General features: G+C 37.1%; 1 protein-coding gene across 1 annotated transcript; it reads left to right on the forward strand.

Moving 5' to 3' along the window:
* Nucleotides 1-26,497, forward strand: LOC142662687 (Schwann cell myelin protein-like). The gene is made up of 6 exons (XM_075840898.1): nt 1-43; nt 118-483; nt 3,419-3,706; nt 3,821-4,084; nt 16,838-16,896; nt 26,252-26,497. Exons 1-6 carry the CDS (start codon nt 1-3, stop codon nt 26,495-26,497), a joined length of 1,266 nt encoding a protein of 421 aa, XP_075697013.1.
* Nucleotides 26,498-26,699: the final 202 nt, after the last annotated feature.

A 26,699-nucleotide genomic window follows, 5' to 3' on the forward strand; every position in this document is an offset into this window, starting at 1 on the left:
ATGGATGCCATGAAGCAGGTTTATCTTTTCATCATCTGTCAAGGTATAATAGTAAAATATAATCAGATATAATGAGATACTATGACACCAACCTCATGTCCTGCTGATTGTTTCCAGGCTTCTATCTGGGTTCTGTATGTCAGGACTGGACGTTTCCTTCTACAATAACTGCTCTGATCGGCTCCTGTGTGGAGATTCCTTGCACATATAATAATCCTTCCAGGATCTCAGGAACGTCCAGCACTGTATGGTACTTATACGCTAGCCGTGGTTATACACAGATCTTAAACACCAAGGACTCATCTTCAGTAATAGGGAAATACAAAGACCGAACCTCACTGGTACCAGGAGAGAAGAGCTGTACCCTGCGGATAGACCCTGTGAGGAGAGAAGATGAAGACACATATTATCCAGGGATCGCAGAAAAAAGAGATAGAAATGCATACAGTAAATATTCTGAAATTGTTCATCTCGATGTCACAGGTAAATATATAAAATTATTAATACCAAGAACACTAACTGGGTCAGAGTAGGCATTTCATAACGCACAGGGGAATTACTACATTATCATGATTGTTTTGGACAAAAAAATGGTTGTGCAAATAAAAAAATTGTGCTAACACAACCCCATCATGTTCTGGCATCGCCCTAAGTAGCCCTATCCTCTGTCCTTAATTGTATCAGATTGGCTGAGCTAATGGCCAATTAGATGTCTTTTAGTTCTAGTCGAAAATTTATTGTGTTTACCGATTGGTAACTGCTGTGCAACGTAGTAAAGAGTCACTTAGTAACAGGAAGCGTCATTAAGTAAGGAGGAGAGAGAGGCTGGAACTAACAGCAGCTCGGTTACAGGGTGCGTTGCTGGACCGGAAACTACGTAGCTACAGAGGACTGACGCTTAGACTTAGCTAAAGAAATTGTCGTTAGAGTCAATATTGTGTTATTCCAACAAAAGTAGTTGGAAATGCTTGTTACTGCTATTCAGCAATAGTCGAGAACTCGAGAATATCCTTCATAATTTATACTGGCAAACAAGGATCTATCCATATATTCACAGTACAGTAAAGAATGATACTTATATACAGCAATCTATTCCATATAGTAATTACGCTCAAGTCTATATAATAAGACAAATAATACCAGATTTTTACAAGGGTGTAAAGGTAAACCCTTCATTGAGTCCCTTTGGGTAACGTGAATCGAATATGTCAACTCATTTTGCTTCTGTTTTAAGAAGCAGTTTGTCGAGCCCCCCCCCCCCTGTGGTCCAGACTTCATCCATTGGGTTCCAAAAAGTGAATATCCTTTTTAGATCACTCTCATGAACAAACTTCATATGTTTTGCACGAAGAGTGTCATTCTTTGTTTTGATATTACTTCCGACGTATAAGAGCAAACAAGAACACTGTGCGATATTAATTATTTGCTCGGTCTTACAGTTGATGAATTTTCAGATATCATATATTCGTTTACATACTGAATAACTAAAGGTTTTCCTTAGAGACATCAAATTTTGTACATAGACTTTATAGTCGCTACATCTGTAAAACCCTTTGGGTCTAGTTGGAAGCCCGGTTTCTTGGTCAACTACTTCTTTCTGGATCCGAAGATGTCTATGCACCAGAGAATCTTTAAAATGTTTCCCTCTTCTATATGTTAACATAGGTTTTAACGGTAAGACTTCAGTAGTCATCGTTTCTTAGAACCTCCCATTGTGTGGACATTATTCAACCCAATTTTGTTTTCCGAACGTTCATATGGACCTTATCATTATATTATGTGTCTTATTATCCTATCTCGGTAATTTCTAATTTATAAGGGTATTGCTATATTTATTTTTGCTTTATGATATGCCTTTTTTAAGGTTTTACATTAATCGAAATTTGAAATATAGGTACCTACTTGAAATATCAACATTTTCTTCTCTGGAGCAGTTACTTTTTTCTCTAAGGTATTGCCCAACGGGCATGCCTTTTTTCAGGTTGTCAGTAGGATAACTGTTCCATGTCAACAAATTAATAGTTTACGTAGTTTTCTGAAATATTTAGTTATATTTCATTTAATATAAATCATTTCCAAAAGAAATTCAGCTTAGGCCAATGTTGTAATTTTTTCCAACTCCCAAGTTTGTGTTCTATCCACATAAACTTATCCGTCCGAGTCAGGTGTGGGAACAAAACACAGACGTTTTATAAGTAGACTTATTTGTAGAGATGTCAAGTTAATGGACAAACGATTCATTATTTGGAGATTCTTGTTTATTATCTACCTTTACTTCACTTGAGTCTTATTCATTGTTGCTTGATATTTGAGGATTTCTTAATAATAACCTCATATGCAAATCTTCTCCTGGGCTGGTGGGAAGACAAAGATAATTCAGCGATATGTTTTACATGGATTGTATAATTTTTTGGGGGCGATACATTGATGACGTTTTGATCCTCTGGGAGGCAAATTCAGAATTATTTGGTAATTTGGGTGAGATTCTCTATAAAAATAATGTATGTCTTTTCCTTACAAGTGATTTAAACACAAATACTATCAATTAGTTTGTGTATTTAAATTTTTGAGGGCATTGTCCCAGTTTTGCCACTAAGGTGTTCAGCGTTTTTGCTGCTACTCTACTAAAGATCTTATTAAATTATACATAAAATGTATTATGTTGTGGTCACTATTACCTAGGTGACCCTCAACCTGTACTTGTGATATCCTGTCCAACCTCTTAGTGAAAATTAGGTCTAGAATTGCACCCCCCCTCCCTCTTTTTGGCTCCTGCACTAGTTGTGAGAGGTAATTGCCTTTTTTTATTGTCCAAAAACTGTTTCCCTTGTTGGACTTCCCAGTTCATATTAGGGCAGTTAAAGTCCCCCAAAATAATTACTTCTTTAATATTTGCTCATAACAAACCCCTATCATTATTTAATTATTATTTCTTCCGCCCATTATTTCCATCCATAGGGACTCTACATGACCATTTCCCTCACAGACATCATCACACAGGATGGCTTTAGGCAGGATTTGACATATACCTTTCTTATTAGTATGGTCATTTCTGATTAGACTGTAACCATGCAAATTAACAGCCCAGTCATTGCTATCATCCAGCCATGTCTCACTTATCCCCACTATGTCACAATTCTCTTCCGGAATTATCTAATTGAGTCCCTCAATCTTGTTATTGAGGCCTCTGGCATTAGTAGGCTTTACTTTATATGTTTGTCTGTATCGCTTTTCTTCTTATTCTTACGAACTGCTGTAACCCATTGCTCTATCCCATCCCCATGTTCATTTCTGAGCCCCAGCTCTCTAGCTACGCTGTCCTCCCCTCCTATACATTAATTCCCCTCCCCTGTTCCTTATTCTAATAGAGGACTAAGAAGGATTAACATTTCCTGGTTTTCTTATTAAAATTCCACAGATAAAGTGAAAATTATGCTTTATTGGACTAAATTTATGACTGAGGGAGTAGCCACTGTTATACAATGTACTGTAGAACACACGTGCCGCTCCCGTCCTCCTTCTCTACAATGGAATAAACCTGGTCAGTTTAAGAAGAAGTCAGTGGAGATTGTTGGTGAATACTGGAGAGAAGAATCAGAACTTACTTATATTCCTTCATATGTGGATGATGGGACTCCTGTTCAGTGCACTGCTACGTATCCTAATGGACCAAGAACTGAGAGATCAGAAATACTCAACATCAACTGTACGTATTATATATGACTGGATACAATGAACAATACTTTTTACATTTCAAGACAATTATGTGTAGTACTAAAAAAAACATAATAATAATATTAATAATATTTTCCTACTACAGATGCACCCAAAAATGTGTCTATTGCTGTCATCGGGATGAATGATGTGATAGAAGGAAGTGATGTGACTTTACAATGTAGCAGCTATTCCAAGCCTGGTACATATAAGTATGAATGGTACAAAGGGAAAAACAATACCAAATTACTAGACGCAGGACGGAAGATCACAGTACAGAACGTGAACAGGGACACGGACCCCTATTCCTGTGTTGTAGTAAATCGTTTGGGTAGAGGAAAATCTGCCACGAAAAAGATACCTGAACTATGTAAGTATATATTTTATATTCTGTAAATCTGTGAATTTGACATAAATGATCATTGTTTATATATTGTTGATTCTTTTACCCCCTTTGCTTCTCTTGATTGACCACCCCATACTTTATACTATGGGAATGGAGAACTGGGAAGCCTGAGGATCACATATTTTATAAGTGAAATCCTCTGAAGAAGGGCTCCTCAATCTTTTATCTACTGGGGCCTCACCACTGGTCATAGTCCAAGCTAAATTTTTGAAAAATTATCTCAATTAATCTTCAGATTTGTGAAGAGCCAGTTATGTTGCAAATTCTGAGATTAGTGCAACCATAGAAAGGACTGTGCTACATATAAGCCCTTCTGTCAAAACGTCCTCCCTATTGCATTCCCTAAAGTGTTCTGCCAGTGTGCAGATGTTGCATATGAAATAGAAAGGTGCAAAGTAAGCATAATGGGGCACAAAATGGTACTCTTCCCATTATGAGGAGATTAGTACGAAAAAACGATACATGACATTTGAGGGGCCCTGGTGCCACAACATTTTCAAAATACCACAGCTCTTAAAAGCATATGTTAACAGATGAAATACCTATTTAAGGGAATTTTTCATAAATTGCTGTAGTCTGACAATAATTTTTTTAATATTTTTTTTTAAAGAATGTAAAATGAGGACAGTTGGCTAATATCTCATATGGTTTTTTTTTGTTCCTTTTTCTGAATCAACACAATGGTGGGTCACAGATTAGATAGTATTGTGTACTTTTTTTATTGCTAAGTAAATACATATGCTATATCGTCATTGGTGTTCTCACACTGTAAATAGAATGAAAAATTAAAAATGGCAGTGAGATTAGTAGTTCTGCCTTTGGGAAACTAAAGATACGTACTTTAACATGGCTCAACCTGGGCCGCGTAAACCAGTGCTGATCAACGAGTCAGCTCGTTAATCGGTGCTCATTTGCTCCTTTCACAAGGCGCTAGTATGGGGATAAGCGCTCATTACTCAGATCGCTCGTCCCCATACATTATTATCACATTGGCAGCACGTCTCCGTGTTTACAGGGCGATGTGCTGCTGACAACGATAATATTTTCAGTATTTAAAATCATACGATCAGCTTATGACCGAGCGTTTGGTCGTTTATCTGCTGATCGCTGCCCTGCTTACACAGGACAATCATCAGGAACGAGCGTTCTGTGAGCGCTAATTGGCCAGTGAAAAAGGGCCTTTCCTCCTCAGTGAATCCAGGCATGATCTCAGCACCAATAAGCAGATTAAGGACACATAGTTAATAAACTGCAAGTAACCAAACCCATGTTTCTTTATATCTGTGGAATTGGAAAAACAACCTCAGTTCTATGGGTTCCCCACCCCCACAAATAACACATTTTCCTAAAACTTTGCAGTTGGAAAAATAAATTTTGGGATTAGATAGAATGATGCATTTTTGATGGACAGGGGGTGGGGCTTCCAATGATTTATAAAAAAAAAATTGCATAAAACAACCCCTTTGATTTTGGTTGAGTAGTCTATTTTTATGTTCATATTGGGTTCTGTAATATATGTATCTATTCCCATACAGATAAAGAATACAGCAATTCATTTAGAAGAAGCTATAGAGACAGTATCCTTCTAGCAACTATTGGAATAATTTGCCTACTATTTCTTTTATTGCTTCTGTATGCTTATTGGAGGTAGTGTTTATTAACAATCAATGGTTAAATCAATTTTTATTTATATCTGCAAATTCTAAACTATCCCATATCAATGTGCCACCATAACATCTTTATCTATATATCGTCTGCCTTAGAAAACCCATTTTCAAATATCCTATTTAGGGAATTCTGAGTAAAAAGAGAACGATTCACTCATTTGTAACCTCTGTCAGCCAGAGAGATCAACTGTAAGGAGCGCCATTTGCAAAGGAGGACCTGGCACCTATGCCTTACATAAATAGCACAAAATTTGAATGAGCACCGTGTAATGCTTATTTTTCCCTGTGGTGGCGCTGTGGGCAGAAATAATACTTGCTGCCAGGTTCCCCTTGCTGATTAAAGATGATTGTTGAACATTTTAGAAGAATTTGCAATAGTGACACATTCTGTAAATATCCCCCCAAAAAGTTTTTCTCTTTTTTTTATTTGTCTTATTATAATTTTTTTGCGTGCTGCTTAAAAACACCAGCAGTAATAATTGTTCTCTTTTTCTATAGAAAAAAACAAAAGAAGCTGACAAGAACCGAGGTATGTGACATGCTAAGAGAATGTAGACAGCCCCTTACTAGCCTAAAAAGGGCCTATGGGTCTTGTAAAGGGACAAAATATTGTCTTTTGATATTTGTTTTTACGTGTTGTAAAAATTATGTTTACTTTAAGGGATACGGTGATACCAAATGTATATAGTTTTTCATATGCTACTTTTACAATGAAAAAACTATTTGGTAAAAAAATATTTGTTTTGTGTCATCCTATTCTGAGACCAATAACTTTTTTTATTTTTCCGTTAATGGAAGTGTGAGGGCTTGTTTTCTGCAAAGTGAGCTGGTGCCAATTTGGGGTATATATGACTTTTTGATAACTTTTTACTCCATCTTTGATAACGGCTAAGGTGACCAAAAATTTAAATTCTAACGTTCTTTATTTTTTTTTTTTTTTTTTAATGGTGCTCATTATCATTAGCCGAGACAAATAATGTTATATTGTAATAGTTTGGACTTTTACAGTACCTACCGTATGATGTTTATTTTTTTACATTATTTTAGGGAAAAAATGGAAAAAGTTTAATTTTTCTAACTTTTTTATTTATTATTAAAAACTTTATTTAAAAGTCCCAAGGAAACATGAACAACCGATCGTTTGATACTTGGTACAATACACTGCAAAACATATGTACTGCAAATTTTACCGACTCTTATTAAGACCTGCCGCTGGCCTTCATAAGGCCCCAGGCTTTCATGATAACCATCGGCACCCTGATGGGGTAATGGAGGGCTATCTCCCTCTTTCTAATGGCTTGGATGCCACGGTCGCTATTTACCAAGGCATAGATGAGGTTTAACGGCCAAAATCACAGTTATGCCTGATCCCGGTGTTACAGTGAAGTGACGGCTGCATCATGAAGCCGAAATCCACTGATTATGTCCGCTTCATACTCCCCCATCCTGGCCATGAACGGTAAAGTTCCGTTATAGGTTGTTAAGAGTTTGAATAACATGTAATACTACAGTTCCCAATGTTTCAGAAAAAGTGAAGCATTTGGTCAAGGAGACAAGAAGTTGACGACGAATGGTCTTCTAGAGGGGTGGACCTCTAAACATGTTAGAACAATATATTCTGGAACTAAAAATTTACCACAAGAAATCTGGTCTGGATAAAGGGGTTATATATTAGTGCTCACTGACATATCAAGAACGCCTGAGACCGCTTGCCAAAAAACAGACAGGAGACACGTTACTGCCTGTCCTAAACAGCCACAGTATGTGAGGATTGTCCCAATCCCACACTTTGCAACCAAGTTAGTGAGACACAAAGACAAACAATTAAAAGGGAAAGTAAAACAGATCACCTGTGAGAGAGATCGGCTTTGTCACTTGTAGCCAGAGTCCCTGAAGCAAGACCCACAAAGGAGGAGGAGAATAGAGGCTGGTAAGAAATCTCACCTGTGGCCTCTTAGTCTGTCCTAAAAATTCTCCTGTCCAGATCACTTGCAAGAAAGGCTAAGTCTGCTGGACATGCCCGCATTCTCCACCAGCTGAAAATAAAATGTTGAACAAACTCTCCTGTCTCACGGTGAAATGAAATGAAAGATTTATTAAGAAATAAAAGTTACAATAATAAGTTAAGAGAGAGAAGTAAAAAATAAGAAAAACATTGCCACGGCGATCCTCTCAGGAGTTAGACAGAAGACCTAAAGATTGACTTTAAGATTAACCTTTTAAAGGTATTTTCTAGCTAACTGCCATCTAAGAACCCCCTTACAAGTTATTGGCCACATGAGAAATGCATACAAATAACATGTCATTCTATTTACAAGTTCATGTTGTCCAGAACATCAAGTCAGTCTGCCGCAAACTTGACGGGAGAGATAACCAGCAGACATAATTGGCAAAGATTCCTTCTTTATCTGACTAAGCCCTCATAACATTTCAAAGAAACAGGAGAAACCTATAAGAGGTGTATGTGTATATATATATATATATATATATATATATATATATATATATATATATATATATATATATATATATATATATATATATATATATATAAAAATATATAATATTGACAATTTGATTATTGGCAAAGCTATACTGATTATTTTTCTTTATTACTTATTATGGAGTTGGTCTTTTAGAGAGGTTTCCATTTATGTAATTTTTCAGTCGAGGACACAGGGGCTCCAATGCATTCTTTAACCAAACACAGTAGAGTTTCCTGTTCCAAAAGTCATTTTACTTTACTTTAACGGAATCAAATTTGTTTTTTTTTGTGTTCCTGCAGACTGTAGTCTCATATACCGATTTGACAAGATCAGATATTACAGCTCCATATGATCAACTGCAGGTAGCTATGATAATATAATTATAATGTAATTCTCTGCTTATATTCAATATGATTAACTTTTAGCATGGCAAAATGTGACTTCCGTCTGCACATCTGATCGGCTCAATCCTGTGTGACAGTCTGGTTGCTATGGATAAGTAACAGTCTTTATATAAGGTTGTCAGCCATTGTTTTCATATCAACCAGTCTGTCTCAGAATACTGAGGTCTTTAGGCAGAATTGACACTGAACGTAGGGCAGAGGAAGGGTGAGGAGACAGGACCTAAACCCAAATGGTTGCTTTTCTGCTTAGCTACTCACTCCCAGTGATGAATAAAGCCGGGCACATAAATGTATATTAATTTTAATAGCCAGTTAGCATAAATAAATCCTCAATTTTTCATTTTGGTTTTTGCAAAAAATGCAACAACCTTAGAAATATAGAGCATCACAAATTTAATTGTAGGATCAGGTTAAAGATTTATGCTTGCTAACAGTTCTGATTTTTTTCAGGACTTTCCTGTGGATTAGATTGCAAATGGGGTGGAATGTATGCTTATTTGCATTAAAAGGGACGTTTCTGGGCAGTTTTGGGGGAATTTTAACAAAATGTCCAATAATTTATTATTCTATTGTCTGAAATTATAATGTTTACCGGTAATTATTATTATTTTGTTTGTTTTTCCCTGTATGGTTTCATTATTTATTCATATTTATATGATATGATTGACTGTATCTTGGTTTATTTTACAGCCTGTGATCCCTGCAGACGCCAGTGTTGTAGGATCGGATGTAGGTGCAGCTCATGATTATGAAAACCTTAAAAATAAAAAAAATGTAAAATGAAAATAAAACTGGTCGTGGCCTAAAGTTTGAACAAGAAGGGAACTTGTTTCCCTGAGCTTCATAGCCCTAAATAGTAATCCACAGCAATCCGCACCGCAGGACTAAGAAAACATGAAAAAGTTATGTTTTTTTAACAAAGAGTATTTTCTATGTAAATGTGGTAAAACATTATAAAAACAACATAATTTTAATCATATTGACCAGCAGAGAAAAGTTAATGTGTTGCTTTTACCGCACAGTGAAAGACGTAAAAACAAAACCCCAAACAAACAATGGAGGAATCACAGTTTTTTCCAATTCCATCCAACAAGGTGTTTGTTTTTTTTTCAATTTCCAGTACACTATATGGTACTTTAAACAGTGTCAATACAAACTACAACTCCTCCTGCAAAAAAATCAAGCCTTCACACCACTCCTCTGACGGAAAAATAAAAAAGTTATGGCCCATGGAAGGTAATGACATGAAATAATAAAAAGCCATAAATGGCTGTGGCGCCAGGGGGTTAACAAAGTTTGGTTTTCTTACACAATTTATTTCAGCCATCTTTACACTCTATACTTTCTTATCAGCCATAATGAGAGTCGATAGAGGCCTGTCACCGCACTTCTCGATAAACAATGGAACTACACAGGGGTGTCCATTATCTCCTATTTTGTTTGTCCTACTGATCTAAACCTTATTACAAAAATTGAGACACAATGACAACATACAAGGTTAAAAAATAGGTTCTCATCTAGCAGCTGCTTTTGCAGACTATTAGCTCCTAATAGTGACTAGCCGATAACAGGCTCATCCTCACATTCAGAACATTTTCGTAGATGATGGAAAGGAATTTAACTTCAAAATAAATTATGGGAAATCAGAAATCTTAAACTTTAGACTTTCCTCCTGACTCGCACTCAAGCTGAAAAAGAATCCCCTTTTCTATGGCCCCAAAACCATATAAATACTTCGGTATACCTCTGCCAAAAGACTTACATTACCTTCACAACCTCAACTATAAACTATCATCCGCCTATTCTATATATATAATATATAAGATAATATATATAGATAATATTAAATAATTTTTGGATTATAATTTGTTTCCACTTACAAAAGAAATGGATAAAAAAAACAGAGTTGATCCTTAAACATTTATGCTTTTGGGTTTTTGGGGTTACTCCGGTGCGGAGGAAAAATGTAAAAATATGTGTAATATTGTATTGTCTTTATTCCGTACTTGTATGGAATTGTATATTGTATCGAATAAACAACAAAAAAAACAAAAACTGTCATCTGCCTATTCTGAAATGGCTTCACAGATTCACTCTTGCGATCTCCCTTATATTTCATGGATGTAAATAACGACTTCAGACATACATAGTGCATATTATACTGTATATTTTATACATGGTTCCAATTCATTTGTCAGACTTGTTTTTTACAAACTTAAAACAACTTTTCTCTGTCTTTCTCTGGAGACACAATAGAACGAGATTACCTTACAGGGTCTTGATACAAAAAAAAAAAGGATAGAGGTGGACTTGGACGGCCTGATTTATCATAATGTAAATCCATACATATACAATGATGGCTAGTCATAAGCTCCCCAGGTAAACTAGACTGGTTTGCAGACTAAAACTCCTATGGACCCCTAAAAAACTCAGAATTAAGATGCTTAAAGGGCACATGAGATGTCTGGTTTATTTTGACATTTTTTTAAGGTTATTTTCTTTGATGTTATTTCTTCTATTTTTACTTCTATTTTGACATTATTTTAAAAATTGTACATGGTTAGCTGTCCTTATAAATCACAAATTATTAGGTTATTCGTTGTTTACTAGCGATGGGACTATAGTAGTCAAAGTTGGATATGCAACAACCTAATCAATACCTCAAATACAATTTACTTCCTTATGTGACCCATTGTAACAAATGTAACTAATTATTATTTTGTTGTATTATATCTTTATTGTTATTTTCATTTAAAACAATTTGACAAAAAACATTAAAGACAATCATCTGTGATAATAACGGGGTCCGTTATTTTATTTTTGTAGAGTAGAACATATTTTTTTACATTCTGTTATCTCTGTTGGATCTCATTGACTCTTTGTTGTACTAAGGATGAATATGAAGCTTAAAATATGTTGAATACCCTCAATCTCATAAATAAAAGGATGACCCATATTGCACAAGTGCCCCTATGACCTAGGAGAGGTAGCGCAAATCTATGGACCAAGTGAAGCCAAAATGCTGATTCAAGAAGTGAAGTAGTCATGTGACCGATACTTTAATGCCTACACTGTTTACATGTGTCACCCCCCACGTGAAGCACTTCTTTTAAATTGTGTGTTATTTTAGAACCAATTATGATAGAGAGGATGTCTGTTTTAAAAAAATAACTTTTTAAATATTTGAAAATTTGAAATGACTAGTTAGGAGTCCCCTAATCAGGACCATCATTGATTAGAGCAAAGAACAACTGCAAAGTCTGTCAGACTATGGAGTACTTAGCACATCCATATATTACATGGACAGCCCATTGATTTCCATGTGAACAGGTAATGCTTTGTTTCCCCTGTGGAGGCACTGCAGAGAGACCAAACACTTTCTGCCAGGTTGCCCAACAGATTACAGCTGATCACTTTGGGTCTGAGTGCTGAGACACCTTGTGATAAGCTTATTGTCAGGAAATCCTTTTAGCAAAAATAGGATTGTCCAAAGTGGATAACTTATTGGTAAGTGGACAACTCCTTTACGCATAAAAAGGCAAAGACAAAAAACAACCAATCAGACTCCAGTTGTCAATGCAGGTACAAAAAAACATCCATGCATATCAATGTTTAGTTCTGATGTTGCACAAAAGATAAATTGCTTTGCGGCAATAGGTGAAAGTCAATGATGTTGCATTAAATTTGCCCGAGTTACGCTGTGAGTCTTGTAGTGTGCTCCGGTTGTATGCATCTTAGTAGTGTTACAAGATTTCGCAATGTAGCCACAATCCTGTGGTGTGGGAGGAAAAAGAACCGTCCATTGCTTTTCATTATTGTATTTATTGTTGAACTACAGCAGAAGATCCAAGTCAGCAGATCTGTTATACAATCTCAGTGATTACAACTTTACCCATCACACGGTTACGTCACCGAGTAGCCCCAGACTAATGTTTTGTTCTGTTGCTAGATGTGGTCGACACACCGTCCTTACAATTGGACAAGTACCAAAAACAGAAAGAGCAACTGCAGACTAAAAATAAATCTTTTGGAAATCACTGAAGTACTTTAATAATAGAGGAAGTTGCAGCTCCTGGACGTTACATGTCACATACAGTGAAACTGTGCAGAAGTGAAGTAACAACAAAGCCTTCAGCACGTAAAGTGGTTTTGCAATGAAAGACATTTATGACATAACCACAGGTGGGACCCGCATCTGTCTGACATTTATGACATAACCACAGGATATGTCATAAATGTCAGACAGATGCGGGTCCCACCGCTGGGACCCACACCTTTCTCTAGAACTGGACCCCCTAAACCCCGTTCTCCCGCTATGTGTTGCGGCAGAAGCAGGTGAATTCCGACCATGGCTTAGGAAACAGCATTGCTCAATAAGCTACGCTGCTTCTATAAGTCCCATAGAACTGAATGGTAGTTATGGAAACAGCGTAGTTCGCATGCTACGCTGCTTCTGTAACTACCATTCACTACTATGGGAGTTACAGAAACAGCGTAGCTCAACGAGCTATGCTGTTGTCGTAACTCCCGACCACATAGTCAGGAAGTGGCTGGGGAGGCCGAGGGAGCAGAAAAAGGTAGAATGGGGTTTAGGGGGCCCCATTCTAGAGATAGGTGAGGGTCCCAGAGGGGGAACCCACATCTATCTGACATTTATGACATATCCAGTGGATATGTCATAAATGTCTCTGATGGGAACACCCCTTTAACTTGCTAAGTTTATGGAAAAATATAGAGAAAGTAAAAGTCATAACATTGAAAAGTTCTTATTCTCACTATTATAATATGGCATTGATGGCTGTTGGCGGATTTTATGGACTCTTAAATACTTTGCCGTAAAAACATAGTATTAACAGTCTGAACGGCTTATCTATAACGCCAGATGACTTGACACATAGGGTAGTGTGCGCATGCGCTTGATTGGCCCTCCACACGTTGTGCCGGAAGTTGTGATAGTGAGGGCGGAAGTGCAGAGATGGGGGAATCCATCTCTGTACGGAACGCTCCTGACGCGGAAGACACACGTGGGGGGACCTAATTAACCGGCATGCACCACTGGCTACCAACATACAGGTATAGTACTTATACCATAGAGCTGCACACTAGCATCACCTCCTGACGAAGGGTGCAAAACGTACGTCGAGGTGTTTCTTCTCTGAGACCGTCTAAACAGCCACCATGCCAGCCTCGGGTAAATGAGATGCAACCATGCAATTACATTTTACAATGATGCATGATAACTAGCATAACAACAGTGATATGCCTATACTTGAACAGTGGGTATATTGACATAATAGAACTGTATACTAGTTTGAAACTCTCTCTCGGTGGCATTATTTATTTATTTGCATTGCACATATTTGCAATGTATTGGCTATGGTGATGTATCGACCGTCTCGGAATGTCTGATTTTAAGTATGTTTTAATTGTATGTTTTTTGTATAGAAGTCTTTGGGAGGGTATTCCATTTGTGGAACAATAAAATTATTTTGGACTCACATATGTCTGTATGAGAATTGTTCTTATGTATATTGGTACATGAGACGTATATAGGTTTTCTAAAACATAGAAATAGAACATTTAATATCAGTGACACATTAGTTGATTTCTGTTACACCTTTCATGTACCTACGGATGTAGCCATCTTTATCTTGACTCTGATAACTTGCTGCGGCATGATATCACACAACAAAAGCCATAGAAAAGCCATAGAAAAGTCAAGTTAAAGACTCTTGCCACTGTGTGTTTAATACGTTAACAGTCAAGATAAAGATGGCTACATCTGTACGACTGGTTTTCCTGTTTTTTTTTGTTTTATTATTTAACAGTTTTATCATTTAATTTAATAAGGTTCAAAACAAAAAATATCAGTGTAAGGGTCACGAGGATACATATCTGAACTTTTTTTAAATATTTTTTTAAACATTATTTTTATTAATACAAAATAAAAAAGGTACGGCTGCTGAAATGCAAAGAGGCGAAAATGAAAAAATGTAGCCCATAAGGCCCAAACAGGCAAGGTCATTTAAGGGTCAATGTATTGTAATGTATTGAAATTAAGTTCAGGGATCCGAAGATATGTATATGGAGAACCACAAAAAAAAGAAAATAGGGTATTTTTTTATGTAAAAGAATTATAAATATCTTGCTTATTAAATAGGCAATCCATAAATTTTTCCCAGTATTTCCTCTGAACTCCTTCCCTCTGATAGATAACAAAAATATGGGGGAAAAATAGAAAGACACAGAGCGCTCCTCTGGGGTGATACCGCAGAAACAGGGTGGTCAGTAATAGCACTAATGTGTATGTGTGTGTAGAATACACCCACCTTTTAGAGTTGTGCTAAGTGGTCGGCATCAAATGTATGGAGCCTTGATGCTCCGTGTATAGGCAGGCTGCTGGCCCTCAGAGTGAACGCCGGTGGCTGAAGAATCAGCGGAAGTCGATGTGAAGAAGAGGTTCAAGGTGATTTTGAAAAAAATGATCACTCTTAGTAGAAGGCGCTCCTGCACTTTTCCGGAAGATAGAACCAAATTCCCAGTCGAGGCAGAATATCACAGTGAGTAAAAATGTCTTTCTTTTTAATAAAGACAAGTGTAGTGGGACAACATATGTCTCAAGAGTGGTCCAAGAAGCTGAGCGTTTCGACCTTGGACTAAGGCTTGTAAAATAGTGGAAAGGATGCACTCCTTAAATTCCCACTTTGAGCAGGAACCGCTTCTGGGTCAAAGGTACATGTGACAGTTTATAATGGGAGTGGTATATTCCCGTCTCTTCGTTGGTATCAATAAAAAGTTCAACAGTAAAAAATAATTAAAAATAAAAATGCAACACATATACATTATAAAACAGAAAAATAAACAGTAAAAATTGCAGAAATAATTTAAGAATAATTTTTTTTTTTTTAACCATTCGAGGTAGACTAATATTCAATAGCTAATATTTGTGTTAATATGTATAATATTTTACTGATTCAAACATAATTGAAAATTTGTGTTTCTTACAACCAAACCATACGGGATTACAGATTGTATATTACATGATCTGTGACGTGAGCGTCACTGTTGTCATGGGGATGCTACTCTGAAGTGCTGAAAGTGCTGGACAGCGCCTTGAGTTAAAAGCCAGCATATCTGTCGGGAAACTCTATGTTGCTGAAAATTTGGACAGCTCCCTCTTGGTCAGGTGAAAAGACTCCACAAGGGGGCGCTATTGGTTAAAATTCCTAAAAAATACATATATTAAAACTTAATATAGCCAAATGTCAACGGAAGAGTAGGAGAGCTAAACTTCTGGTCTCTCATCTGAACCACACGAAAAGTATAATTAGCAATTTAATCATAATCCAGCCTGGAAGAATCAATTAATACAATGAATTAAAAAAATAAATAAAATATATATATATATATATATATATATATATATATATATATACATATATATATATATATATATATATATATATATATATATATATATATATATATATTTAATTTCGTGATAAAAAATTAGGGATAGTCTAAAACTTATAGCTCTCCAAGTTCTAAATAACTAAAATTTATATTCCATGATAAGGAGGAGTTGTTTGTCCTCTCCATTATTTTTTACTGGATTCAATAATTGTTTCCTTGTTGTGATGTACGTCTTGGGGCGACAAATATATGTTTCTTGGAGCTAAAATTATGTTTAAGAATACTGGGGTCTTGTTAACCAAATATAGTCAGTATTCCCAAATATTGACAAATATAAGGGTATGTGCACACGTAGTGTTTTCAGGCGTATTTTGGGGCGTTTACGCGTCGAAAAACAGCTGAAAAACTGAAGCAGAATGAGTACAAATATCTGCCCATTGATTTCAATGGGAAATACTGCGTTCTGTTACGACAGGGCGTTTTTTTACGCCTCGTTTTCCATAAACGGCACTTAAAAAGATGCCCGTGAAAATGAAGTGCATGTCACTTCTTGGGACATTTTTGGAGCCGTTTTTTATTCACTCAATAGAATAAAAGCTCCAAAAACGGCCATAAAAAACTCTGCCAAAAAAGCTAGTTTGTTTAAAAAATGGCTGAAAATCAGGAGCTGTTTTCCCTTGAAAACAGCTCCGTATTTTCAGAAATTTTTTGCTAAGCATGTGAACATACCCTGATATTCTCATTCAGACCATCGGAAGTCTGAAGATCCAAAAGGACTCCCGCTTGTTCAGCAAAGCTCCACAATTGTAAGTATCCTTTGCTATCATTTCTATTGGTGTAATTTTTACCTTCTCAAAATTAGATTTATGGTGCAAAAAAAGATGTCTGGAGATGCTGTGTGTCATAAAACCAATTTTTGTGTTGTGTCTATGGCCATTCAGTTTACAACGTAATGTCTGTGTTTGTTAAGAAAGTTTAAAATTTATGATTACTTTATCTAATGAAGACTAAAAATGTGTATGCGATCTTATCTGTAAAGCCTTGACTAACAAAAAGTCTAATATGTTTTATTGTTAAGATTACTGATATTATATATGAGGAGGGGGTAGCTGAATTCCTAAAAAGGGAGATTAGAATTTCCAGACAGAGGTTTAACTTCTAATTAGTTTAATTAGTTGTCAATTGTGATATATGAAGCAAAATTTATCAAGAACTGGTCCAGACATGTTATTCTTAGAATATGTATACAAATTCTGTCATTCAGGATATAGGCAGACATTTTGCAATAATGTCTCCTTGTCGATCAGAATAAAAGACGCGCAGCATTTCTATTCATATGACTCCTTGAATCTCCTTGATAAGAACATACATTTTTCTATCATTTGGTTCTTCGAGCCGGAAATCCAACATCTCTTGACCCCTCGTCTACACGAGGACTGCTTACCGTGCACGGAGTGAGTTATTCAATGAACTCACTAAATCTATAGACTTCCAGCTGAATTGCTGTCAAACAGAGGCCAGTCTGATGGAAAGGACAGGGGGGAGTGAAGGATTCTAAAATAACTTGTAGAGAAGAATTGAGGATTCAAGTTTTCATCTGAATAAAGGTAATATAATTTTGTTTATATATGTTTTTATTATTTTTCATATTTAGATATTATAAGGTTATGTGATAAAAACCTAACTTGGATCTAAGACTAGGGCTTAGTTATATTAAGCACAGGACTTAATATAAAAACCTGAGAATAACGGTTCTTGAGGTTAGAAGTCCATAGCCTGTATGAGAAGGCTACAGGTAATAAATAACTCAGTGCAGCACGTAAAAGATAAAGTACTTGGAGATTTGGAGGTTTTCCTATAGATTAAGGATTGTAGAGTATTAAGATTATTTGTTTAAAAAAAAAAGTTGAATAAGGAATTGTGTATGGCCAGGTGTTAACTCCATTAATTGGGCTACTTTAAATGACAAAGTAAGAAATTACAGGTGGTTACAGAGTAAGTTGATATGAGAGAAAAAAATTGTTGAAAAGGCTGGCAGCCATAAAATGGTCATTTGCATGTGATGAATAGAATGGTTTGTGGAAAGTTGAAAGAAATGATTGTTATAGATTAAACATATATGAGAAGAATACTTAAAGAGTAAAATAATTGGATAATAAGCATTGAATGTTTGAGATATGAGGGGAACAGCTGTTTGTCTTTGTAAGTGTCGGAATTGTGCCGTGTAAGGTAATGATGTGTATAGGTTTATGCTTCTGTGAATGTATAATATGAATCATTTATGAGACTCCTTGACTGTGAAGAATGAATGTATAAGGGTTAAATAAATAAAACCCTGTGTGTATAAGGGAGTTCAATTAGGTATGATCCTAGGTAAAATTGTTACCATGACAAATTCGTAGGAAAAATACTGTTAAAACACCCAGGAACATTAAGTATATGACTGATCAGCATAATACTTGTAAATACTGGTGTGAGTGTGATAGAAAAGATTAAGAAATTAAACTTTTTACTAATGTATTAACATGGAGAATGATGACATGTCTTGTAGGAGAACAGAAGTTATACTGATTCTATTGTGTGAGTTACCAGACAGGGAGTCACAGGAATTCCATCTGTTCAACTAACCATTGTATATAATAAATTAACCTTTATATTTACCGCATTATATTATATAGACATGTGCCAGTGGTCTTGTACACTAGGTTTCTCTATCTCCTGGTGTGCATACGTCATATTGGCTATATAAACTGCTGTAATTAATTATGTGTTGTCCAATCTCCATAGGAAGAATTTGGTTTATATTACAGAATGTAAAATATGTGTAATATTGTAAAAATATGTGCAATATTGTAAAATATGTAAAGTTGTTATGCTAACTGTATGTTTGCTGTTTGAATGAACGCAAGTATATGGTATAGTCTCTCTGTGTTTTACAGACTTATCCACCAGAACGTGTGTCTAAGTTGAGACACTTTATTATAAACTCTGTGTGTGAAGTGGCAAGTAACCACTCCCGTCCACAAATCTGGACAGCACTCTTGCATGTCCACGTTGTGACTATTATTGCGCTCGTGGTCAGGAGTGAGTTAGCGAGTTAACAATTGCGAAAAGTAAGATAGAAGTGTATGTATGACTCGTTTTGTATACATAAGTTCTGCATCTTTTCTGTTGGGGTTATAAGCGTTTTCTACTATACTTTGATGTTGTACTCCCTTGTGATGTGGATGTATGGACTGTTCTCTCACTAACAATACAGTGAATGGGTAATAGAAGGACCTTTGAATGGTGTGTGAATGTATAAGGCAAGTGAAGGGTTACCCATGAACTGTCTGTCTGCTATGAGGGACGGTAAAAGTCTCTGAATCCCATAAAAGGTCTTCTGTCTAATCTAATGCTCCATGTTACACTCAGTAGCAGGAGTTAGTAGAGAGTTAAGCAGTGAATGTTTGTGTACTGACTGATGGTTTGACCCTTTGTATCTATAAAAGTGTTTCTCTGTTGTATATTTCTGTGCCTGTGCTTGAGTTACTATCTCTGACTGCTATGCTATGGAAGCAAAATGTGACGTGTAGTAGTAAGGCTTAGCACGGTGATATTGCCTATTAAAGGTGGTCTGAAAAGATCCATATTGTGTCCCTGTAGTTTGGGACTTCGGTAGATGAGAGTGAAATTTGGGGTTATGGTAAACCCCACCGCAGTTGACACGGTGTGTGGCATATCCAGAAGGAAGCCATATGATAATAATGATCTAGGCACATGGTAAGAAAGTACACAAAATGTGGAACGGGTGGAGAACTGTGCTTCCAGCTCCACATTTGGGAGTACTCTAGATATTAAAGAGCTGAAAACTATTGCTCTGTATTGTAAAAATGATGTAGAAAAGAAAATGTATTATAAATGGTTAAATTTAGTTAACACAGATATTAGAGTAATGCTCTTACAGCAATTATAACCCACATGCTTCACCAATATATTGCATGTCACCTAACATGATGATGATGATGATCTACTAACCATGATAAGCAGAATACCAAAGCCTAGAACAGGGGAATATATCCAATTAGTGAGTTACAGTAAGTAAAAAAAGGTTTGATGACATATGGTTACACTAATGTGAATATCTCCAATGTGATTAAGTCTAGGTGATTATAGAAAGCCTTGAACTTGTACTAAATTGTTGGAGTTGAAGAAACAAAGAGAAAGGTAATAATAATAATAATAATAAAATTGTGCCATTATATTCATCCTGCCGGCAACCTACGTGTTAAAGCTAGTCTAACAAAAATAGCTGATTTCAGAGAGAAGTGGCTACAAGAACAAGAGGTTAACAAAGACTCATGATTGAATAATACCTTTTCTTTCTTAAATCCTGTTGATTGGTTTAACTCCTTAACATCGAAGGACGGATATATCCGTCCTCAGCAGCTGCTAGTTCACGCAGGAGGACGGATATATCCGTCCTGTGATCGCGCAGGTACTGACAGCGTACCCATGCGATCAGCGGCAGGAGCACGGCTGTTATACACAGCCTGGCTCCTGCTGCAACTGCCGGAATCGAAGCGCACTCCGATTCCGGCAGTTTAATCCATTAAATGCCGCTGTCAATAGTGACAGCAGCATTTAAAGAGGCTCTGTCACCAGATTTTGCAACCCCTATCTGCTATTGCAGCAGATAGGCGCTGCAATGTAGATTACAGTAACGTTTTTATTTTTAAAAAACGAGCATTTTTGGCCAAGTTATGACCATTTTTGTAGTTATGCAAATGAGGCTTGCAAAAGTCCAAGTGGGTGTGTTTAAAAGTAAAAGTCCAAGTGGGCGTGTATTATGTGCGTACATCGGGGCGTTTTTAATACTTTTACTAGCTGGGCGTTCTGATGAGAAGTATCATCCACTTCTCTTCAGAACGCCCAGCTTCTGCCAGATCACGCTGTGACGTCACTCACAGGTCCTGCATCGTGTCAGACGAGCGAGGACACATCGGCACCAGAGGCTACAGTTGATTCTGCAGCAGCATCAGTGTTTGCAGGTAATTAGCTACATCGACTTACCTGCAAACGCCGATGCTGCTGCAGAATCAACTGAAGCCTCTGGTGCCGATGTGTCCTCGCTCGTCTGACACGATGCAGGACCTGTGAGTGACGTCACAGCGTGATCTGGCAGAAGCTGGGCGTTGTGAAGAGAAGTGGATGATACTTCTCATCAGAACGCCCAGCTAGTAAAAGTATTAAAAACGCCCCGATGTACGCACATAATACACGCCCACTTGGACTTTTACTTTTAAACACACCCACTTGGACTTTTGCAAGCCTCATTTGCATAACTACAAAAATGGTCATAACTTGCCCAAAAATGCTCGTTTTTTAAAAATAAAAACGTTACTGTAATCTACATTGCAGCGCCTATCTGCTGCAATAGCAGATAGGGGTTGCAAAATCTGGTGACAGAGCCTCTTTAATGTGTTTGACAGAGGGAGGGAGCTCCCTCTGTCACCCCATCGGCGCCCCCGCAAACAAATCGCGGGTCGCCGTCGGGTTTCCATGACAGCCGGGGGTCTAACAAAGTCCCCCAGGTCTGTCTTCAGCATCTGCCTGTTAGGCGATGCCAGAGGCATGACCTAATAGGTTGCCTGTCAGTTTTACACTGACAGGCAATAATGCTTCGGTATACTAAGCATACCAAAGCATTATATATGCGATCAACAGATCGCATAGTGAAGTGTCCTGATGGGACTTAAAAAAAAAATGACAATCAGTTAAATAAAGTTTGTGAAAAAAAAAAAATGACAGTCAAAGTCAAATAAAACTACTTTTTTGGCCCAAAAAGTGGTTTTATTTAGTAAAACTGTCAAAACAAATCACACATACACATATATATGGTATCCCAGCGATCGTAACAACTTGACCAATAAAATGAACACATTAATTAAACCGCCGGATGAATGGCGTCCAAAGAAAACGCAAAAAACAACGGCTAAATTCTCTCTTTTCTCCCATTCCCCCCATAAAAAATAAAATAAAAGTTAATCTATAAGTCCTATGTACCCCAAAATAGTACTAATGAAAACTACATTGTCCCGCAAAAATCAAGCCCACATACGACCACATCGACGGAAAAATAAAAACGTTACGGCTCTTGGAATGCGGCCATGCAAAAACAAGTAATTTTTTTCTAAAAGGCTTTTTATTGTGCAAACGTAGGAAAAACATATAAAACCTCTACATATTTGGTATCCCCATAATCGTGCCGACCCATAGAATAAAGTTAACATGTTATTTACGCTGCATAGTAAACGGCGTAAATTTATAACGTGAAAATTAATGCTGGAATAGCTGCTTATTTTCAATTCTCTCCTAAAATAAAGTTAATAAAAGTTAATCAATATGTTATAAGCATCTAAAAATGGTACAATTACAAAATACAACTCGTCCCGCAAAAAACAAGCCCTTATACGGCTATGTCCACGGAATAAAAAAAAAGTTACAACTCTTGGAATGCGACCGTGAAAAAACAAAAAAATAATCCTTGGTCATTAACGTGCAAAATGGCCCGGTCATTAAGGGGTTAAGGGAATAGCAGGATGTCTGATGGGTACACTTCAAACTGTGTTCTAAATTATTGGGTTTTGCATACTTGGCTTTCATTTGTTAATATGGCTAATAAACCGAAGTATAAGGTTGTGTAAAAGACTGTTTTTTTGTTGTTTTTATGTACCATATCTTGGTTTTAGAGTTACGAATATAGCAGAAATTTAGTTTCCTTTCAGCATTTTGGCTCGCTGAAGCTTATTAGTTCTGAAAGTAAAGGGAAGAAAAGATGGGGGCTGAGGGCAGCAGCTGAATGCAGTGTATGAGCGTGTTAGAAGGAATGTAAAATGCTGCTGCTCTCTCTCTCTTGAAATATTATTTAACAAGCATGGTCTGCAGATTGTTACTAATAATTTGCTTTACACACAGAGGCAAACAGTATGCCTGGATGGTGCTTCCCCAGGGTGCAGAAAATTCCCCTGATATTGTCATCCGTGCAATGAAAGAACTGTTGGCTAAGTGGTCCCCCAAACACTCCACCACTTGTCTATTGCAATATGTTGAAAATTTGCTTTTGTGTTGTATCTCTGTTGATATATGTTCTCAGGAAACAGTCTCATTATTGTTGTAATTTTCCCATATAGGTTTACTGCTATCTAAGACCACCCAGTCCCACACAACCATCACTATTCCTATGGTTGTAGTGAAAGGAGGAGAAAGGGGGAGATGCCAGACCCTTAATGTACAAACTTGCAAATGACAATATCTTGTTTGATATGGAACATGAGCCTGATTGTCCCAGATTAACACAACTTTAAGCCCAAGGTTTACCAGGTGTCACTGATGTACCTTTGACTAACTATGATGTTCAGTATTTTGTAGACGGATCCAGATACTGGAATGAGCAGACAGGACATTTTACCACCGGGTATGCAGTAGTCCAGGAAGGTAAGACAGTGTTGCAAATATCACTGCCCTCCAGCAGCTCTGCCCAGGAGGCAGAACTCATGGCACTTGCAGAAGCATGTAAGTTGGGCACAGGTAAAAGGGTGAACGTCTACAGACTCAAGATACACCTTTGGAGTCGCACACGATTATGAGACAATATGGTGAGCAAGAGGCTTTCTGACTTCAACAGGCAAACCAATACAACACTGGTTTGCCCCTGAATTTCAGAACACAGCTGCTCGACATGTAGAGACATGCGCCAGACACAACCCTGGTAAAATGACAAAAACACCCTATAAGCGCATGCCTCGCCCTGATTACTCCTTCCAGCGACTGCAGGTGGACTTCATACAGCTACCCAAGGTAGGTGTATATGAATATGTCATCGTATGTACTGACGTGTTTTCCAACTGGCCTGAGGCATGGCCAGTAACCAAAGCCACAGCTTAGATTCACTGCTAAGAAAATACTCAGTGAAGTAGTATGCCGATATGGGGTCCCTGAAGTAATTGAGAGTGACAGAGGAACCCACTTCAGAGGAGAAGTACTAGGGAATATACTTACTAGCCTTGGCAACACACAGGCATTCCATACACCATATTACCCCAGATGGTAAACATCTAGATGAAGGAAGAAAGTCAGCAATACTCCAAGCACTGAAACCTCTGACAAAAAGACAAATGATGTATTTTTTGGGTATGACTAACTTCTGCAGAAGTTGGATAGCCAATTATGCTGCTATTATGGGACCATTGTTGTCTTTGATTTATGAGGAACCCTTTGCAGCCAAGGATTGATTCCATTAAATGGACTACTGAAGCTGAGGAGGCATTTTTTCCAGCTAAAACAGGTTCTTGTAGGATGTTCAGTGCTTGGCCTACCTGATTATTCAAAACCCTTTATTCAAACTGTAGATTGTAAAAATGGATACATGATTTCAGTGCTAACACAGGAGCATGGGGGAAAGGATAGACCTCTAGCTTACTACTCATCAAAACTCGGCCCAGTAGCTAGAGCCTTACCTCCCCGTGTTCAATCAGTGGTAGCCACTGCAGAAGCTATAAGAGCTTCCACCACATTAGTGTTATTTATGATAGAAAGATGTACCACTTTAAATTCTTCGACCTTGATGCCTACTGCAGAGAATGGTGAACCACATGATTTCTTATCCTCCATAGAAGAAAGAGTGTTACCAAGATCAGATCTTAAAGATACTCCACTACCAAATAGTGATCTCATACTGTTTGTAGATGGATCTTGTAAGAACAAATACATCCTACCCAGCAACTTATTCAGATATGCAGTCATATTGAGCCATGGGACAAGCCATGTCTCAACAGTGTGTGTGGGGGGGGGGGGGGTTAGTAATCATATCTAAAGTGTTCACGGCATATGGCTTTACTAACTACTCTAAAAAAAAAAAAAAATTACCTGTTTAACATGCGCCAAACATAATTCACAGGGGAATGTAAGACCAAAGAGAGGACAGTTCCCAAGTCTACATTACCCTTTCTAACATATTTTGTATGGATTTAATTGAATTAAACAAGTTGTTTTTAGCTTCCTAAGATATTAGATATATGTATCAGGGTGTTCATTTGAATCTCAGTGTAGGTAAGAAAACATTTGGTTTGAGACACTTGTCAGATAAAACATATGGTATCTGTGAATATTTTTGTGGATAGGAGCTGTTACAGGTAATCAGCTCAGATCAAGGTGTAAATACTGCTGAAAAGCGTAAAACCAAGTGTGACATAAAATGTACCCAGTAACTACACATTTCTACGTACCCTGTCCAGAGGGACAGAGACATTTTTCTTAGATAAAGGTGTTTGATTGTTTGTTTGTTTGTTTGTTTGTTTGTTTGATTGTTTGTTTGATTTGATGTACAGGACTTGTCAATGAACTGATGAGACCCAAACCTGAGGGGTGATAGCATGAGATTAGTGATAGTGTTATTTTATTAGTTGATACCCTATTTTCTGAGGTTTATAATTATAATGTATGTAAATATGCCACGGTTTTGTGAATAACAACCTGAGATGTTTTATGTGGAGTTATGAGGTGAAGGTCACAGGTTGTTGTCACTCATAAGTAAGAAGCAAATGGCAGCAATGAGAGCCCAGAGGTTATGTTACCTGGGTATCTTTAGGTTTGAGAAATATGCTGCCCACGACCTGTTATATCTGCAGGGGTAAAAGTCCCATTAGGACAGTAAGTGACAGTGTAACACAATTATGACCAATATGTACCGTGGAGGACAAGTTTGAATTAATGCCAATATTAGTAGGTTTAGCAGTAAAGAATGCTCATAATATAGAGAAAGTGGTCGACAGATTGGAGACAATTACAGATTATGTGTTTGATGTTTTGAATGCTGCCCAAGAGGGCATTTGACAAGTAGTTGGCTCAGCCTGTTGCCACTGTATAGACCTTTTTGGTATTATGCAGGACAAGTATGACCATAGAGCAAGCTAAGAAAATAAAGTCGGTAAGGGGGATAAGCCCTCTTTTAAGTACCTGGCTTGGGGAAATGTAAAAGTGATTGAAATAATGTTTAGGTGAGTTTATTTTGTGCAGCGGCCATCTTGTCTGGAGACCCCATCTTGTTCTTATGTAGTGAACAAGAAAGACATTGTTCCTTTAAGACAAGTATATTAATGCTGATTTCATATGTTGTTAAAGTTAGTTATATTTGACCTTGGTTCTCATGCGAGACTCAGATGGAAGAAATATCGCTTAGTTATTATTGATGTATTTACCAAATGGGTAGAAGTATTCCCCACAGCAAGCCCAGATGCTATTACAGTCGCTAAAGCATTGGTAAATGAGATAATACCTAGGTTTGGGATACCTGAGAAAATATACAGCGACAATGGGATACTAAAAAACAGACTCAAGAAAACAATGGAAGAAACTGGGAAGAATTGAATATATTGTTTAGCATTAGTAGTCCTAAATATGCATGTGACTCCTACATCATCAGGTTTGACACATTTCGAAAAGATGTATGATAGACCATTTGTAATACCACAGTTAAATCCATTCTCTAAGATGGATGAGGACTCTGCTTTTACACTTGCTGAATATATGGCAAAAATGTTAACCAACAAGGAAGTTCCTATCTCTAATT

Source organism: Rhinoderma darwinii, chromosome 10, assembly GCF_050947455.1.
Source record: "Rhinoderma darwinii isolate aRhiDar2 chromosome 10, aRhiDar2.hap1, whole genome shotgun sequence".
Taxonomy (NCBI): domain Eukaryota; kingdom Metazoa; phylum Chordata; class Amphibia; order Anura; family Rhinodermatidae; genus Rhinoderma; species Rhinoderma darwinii.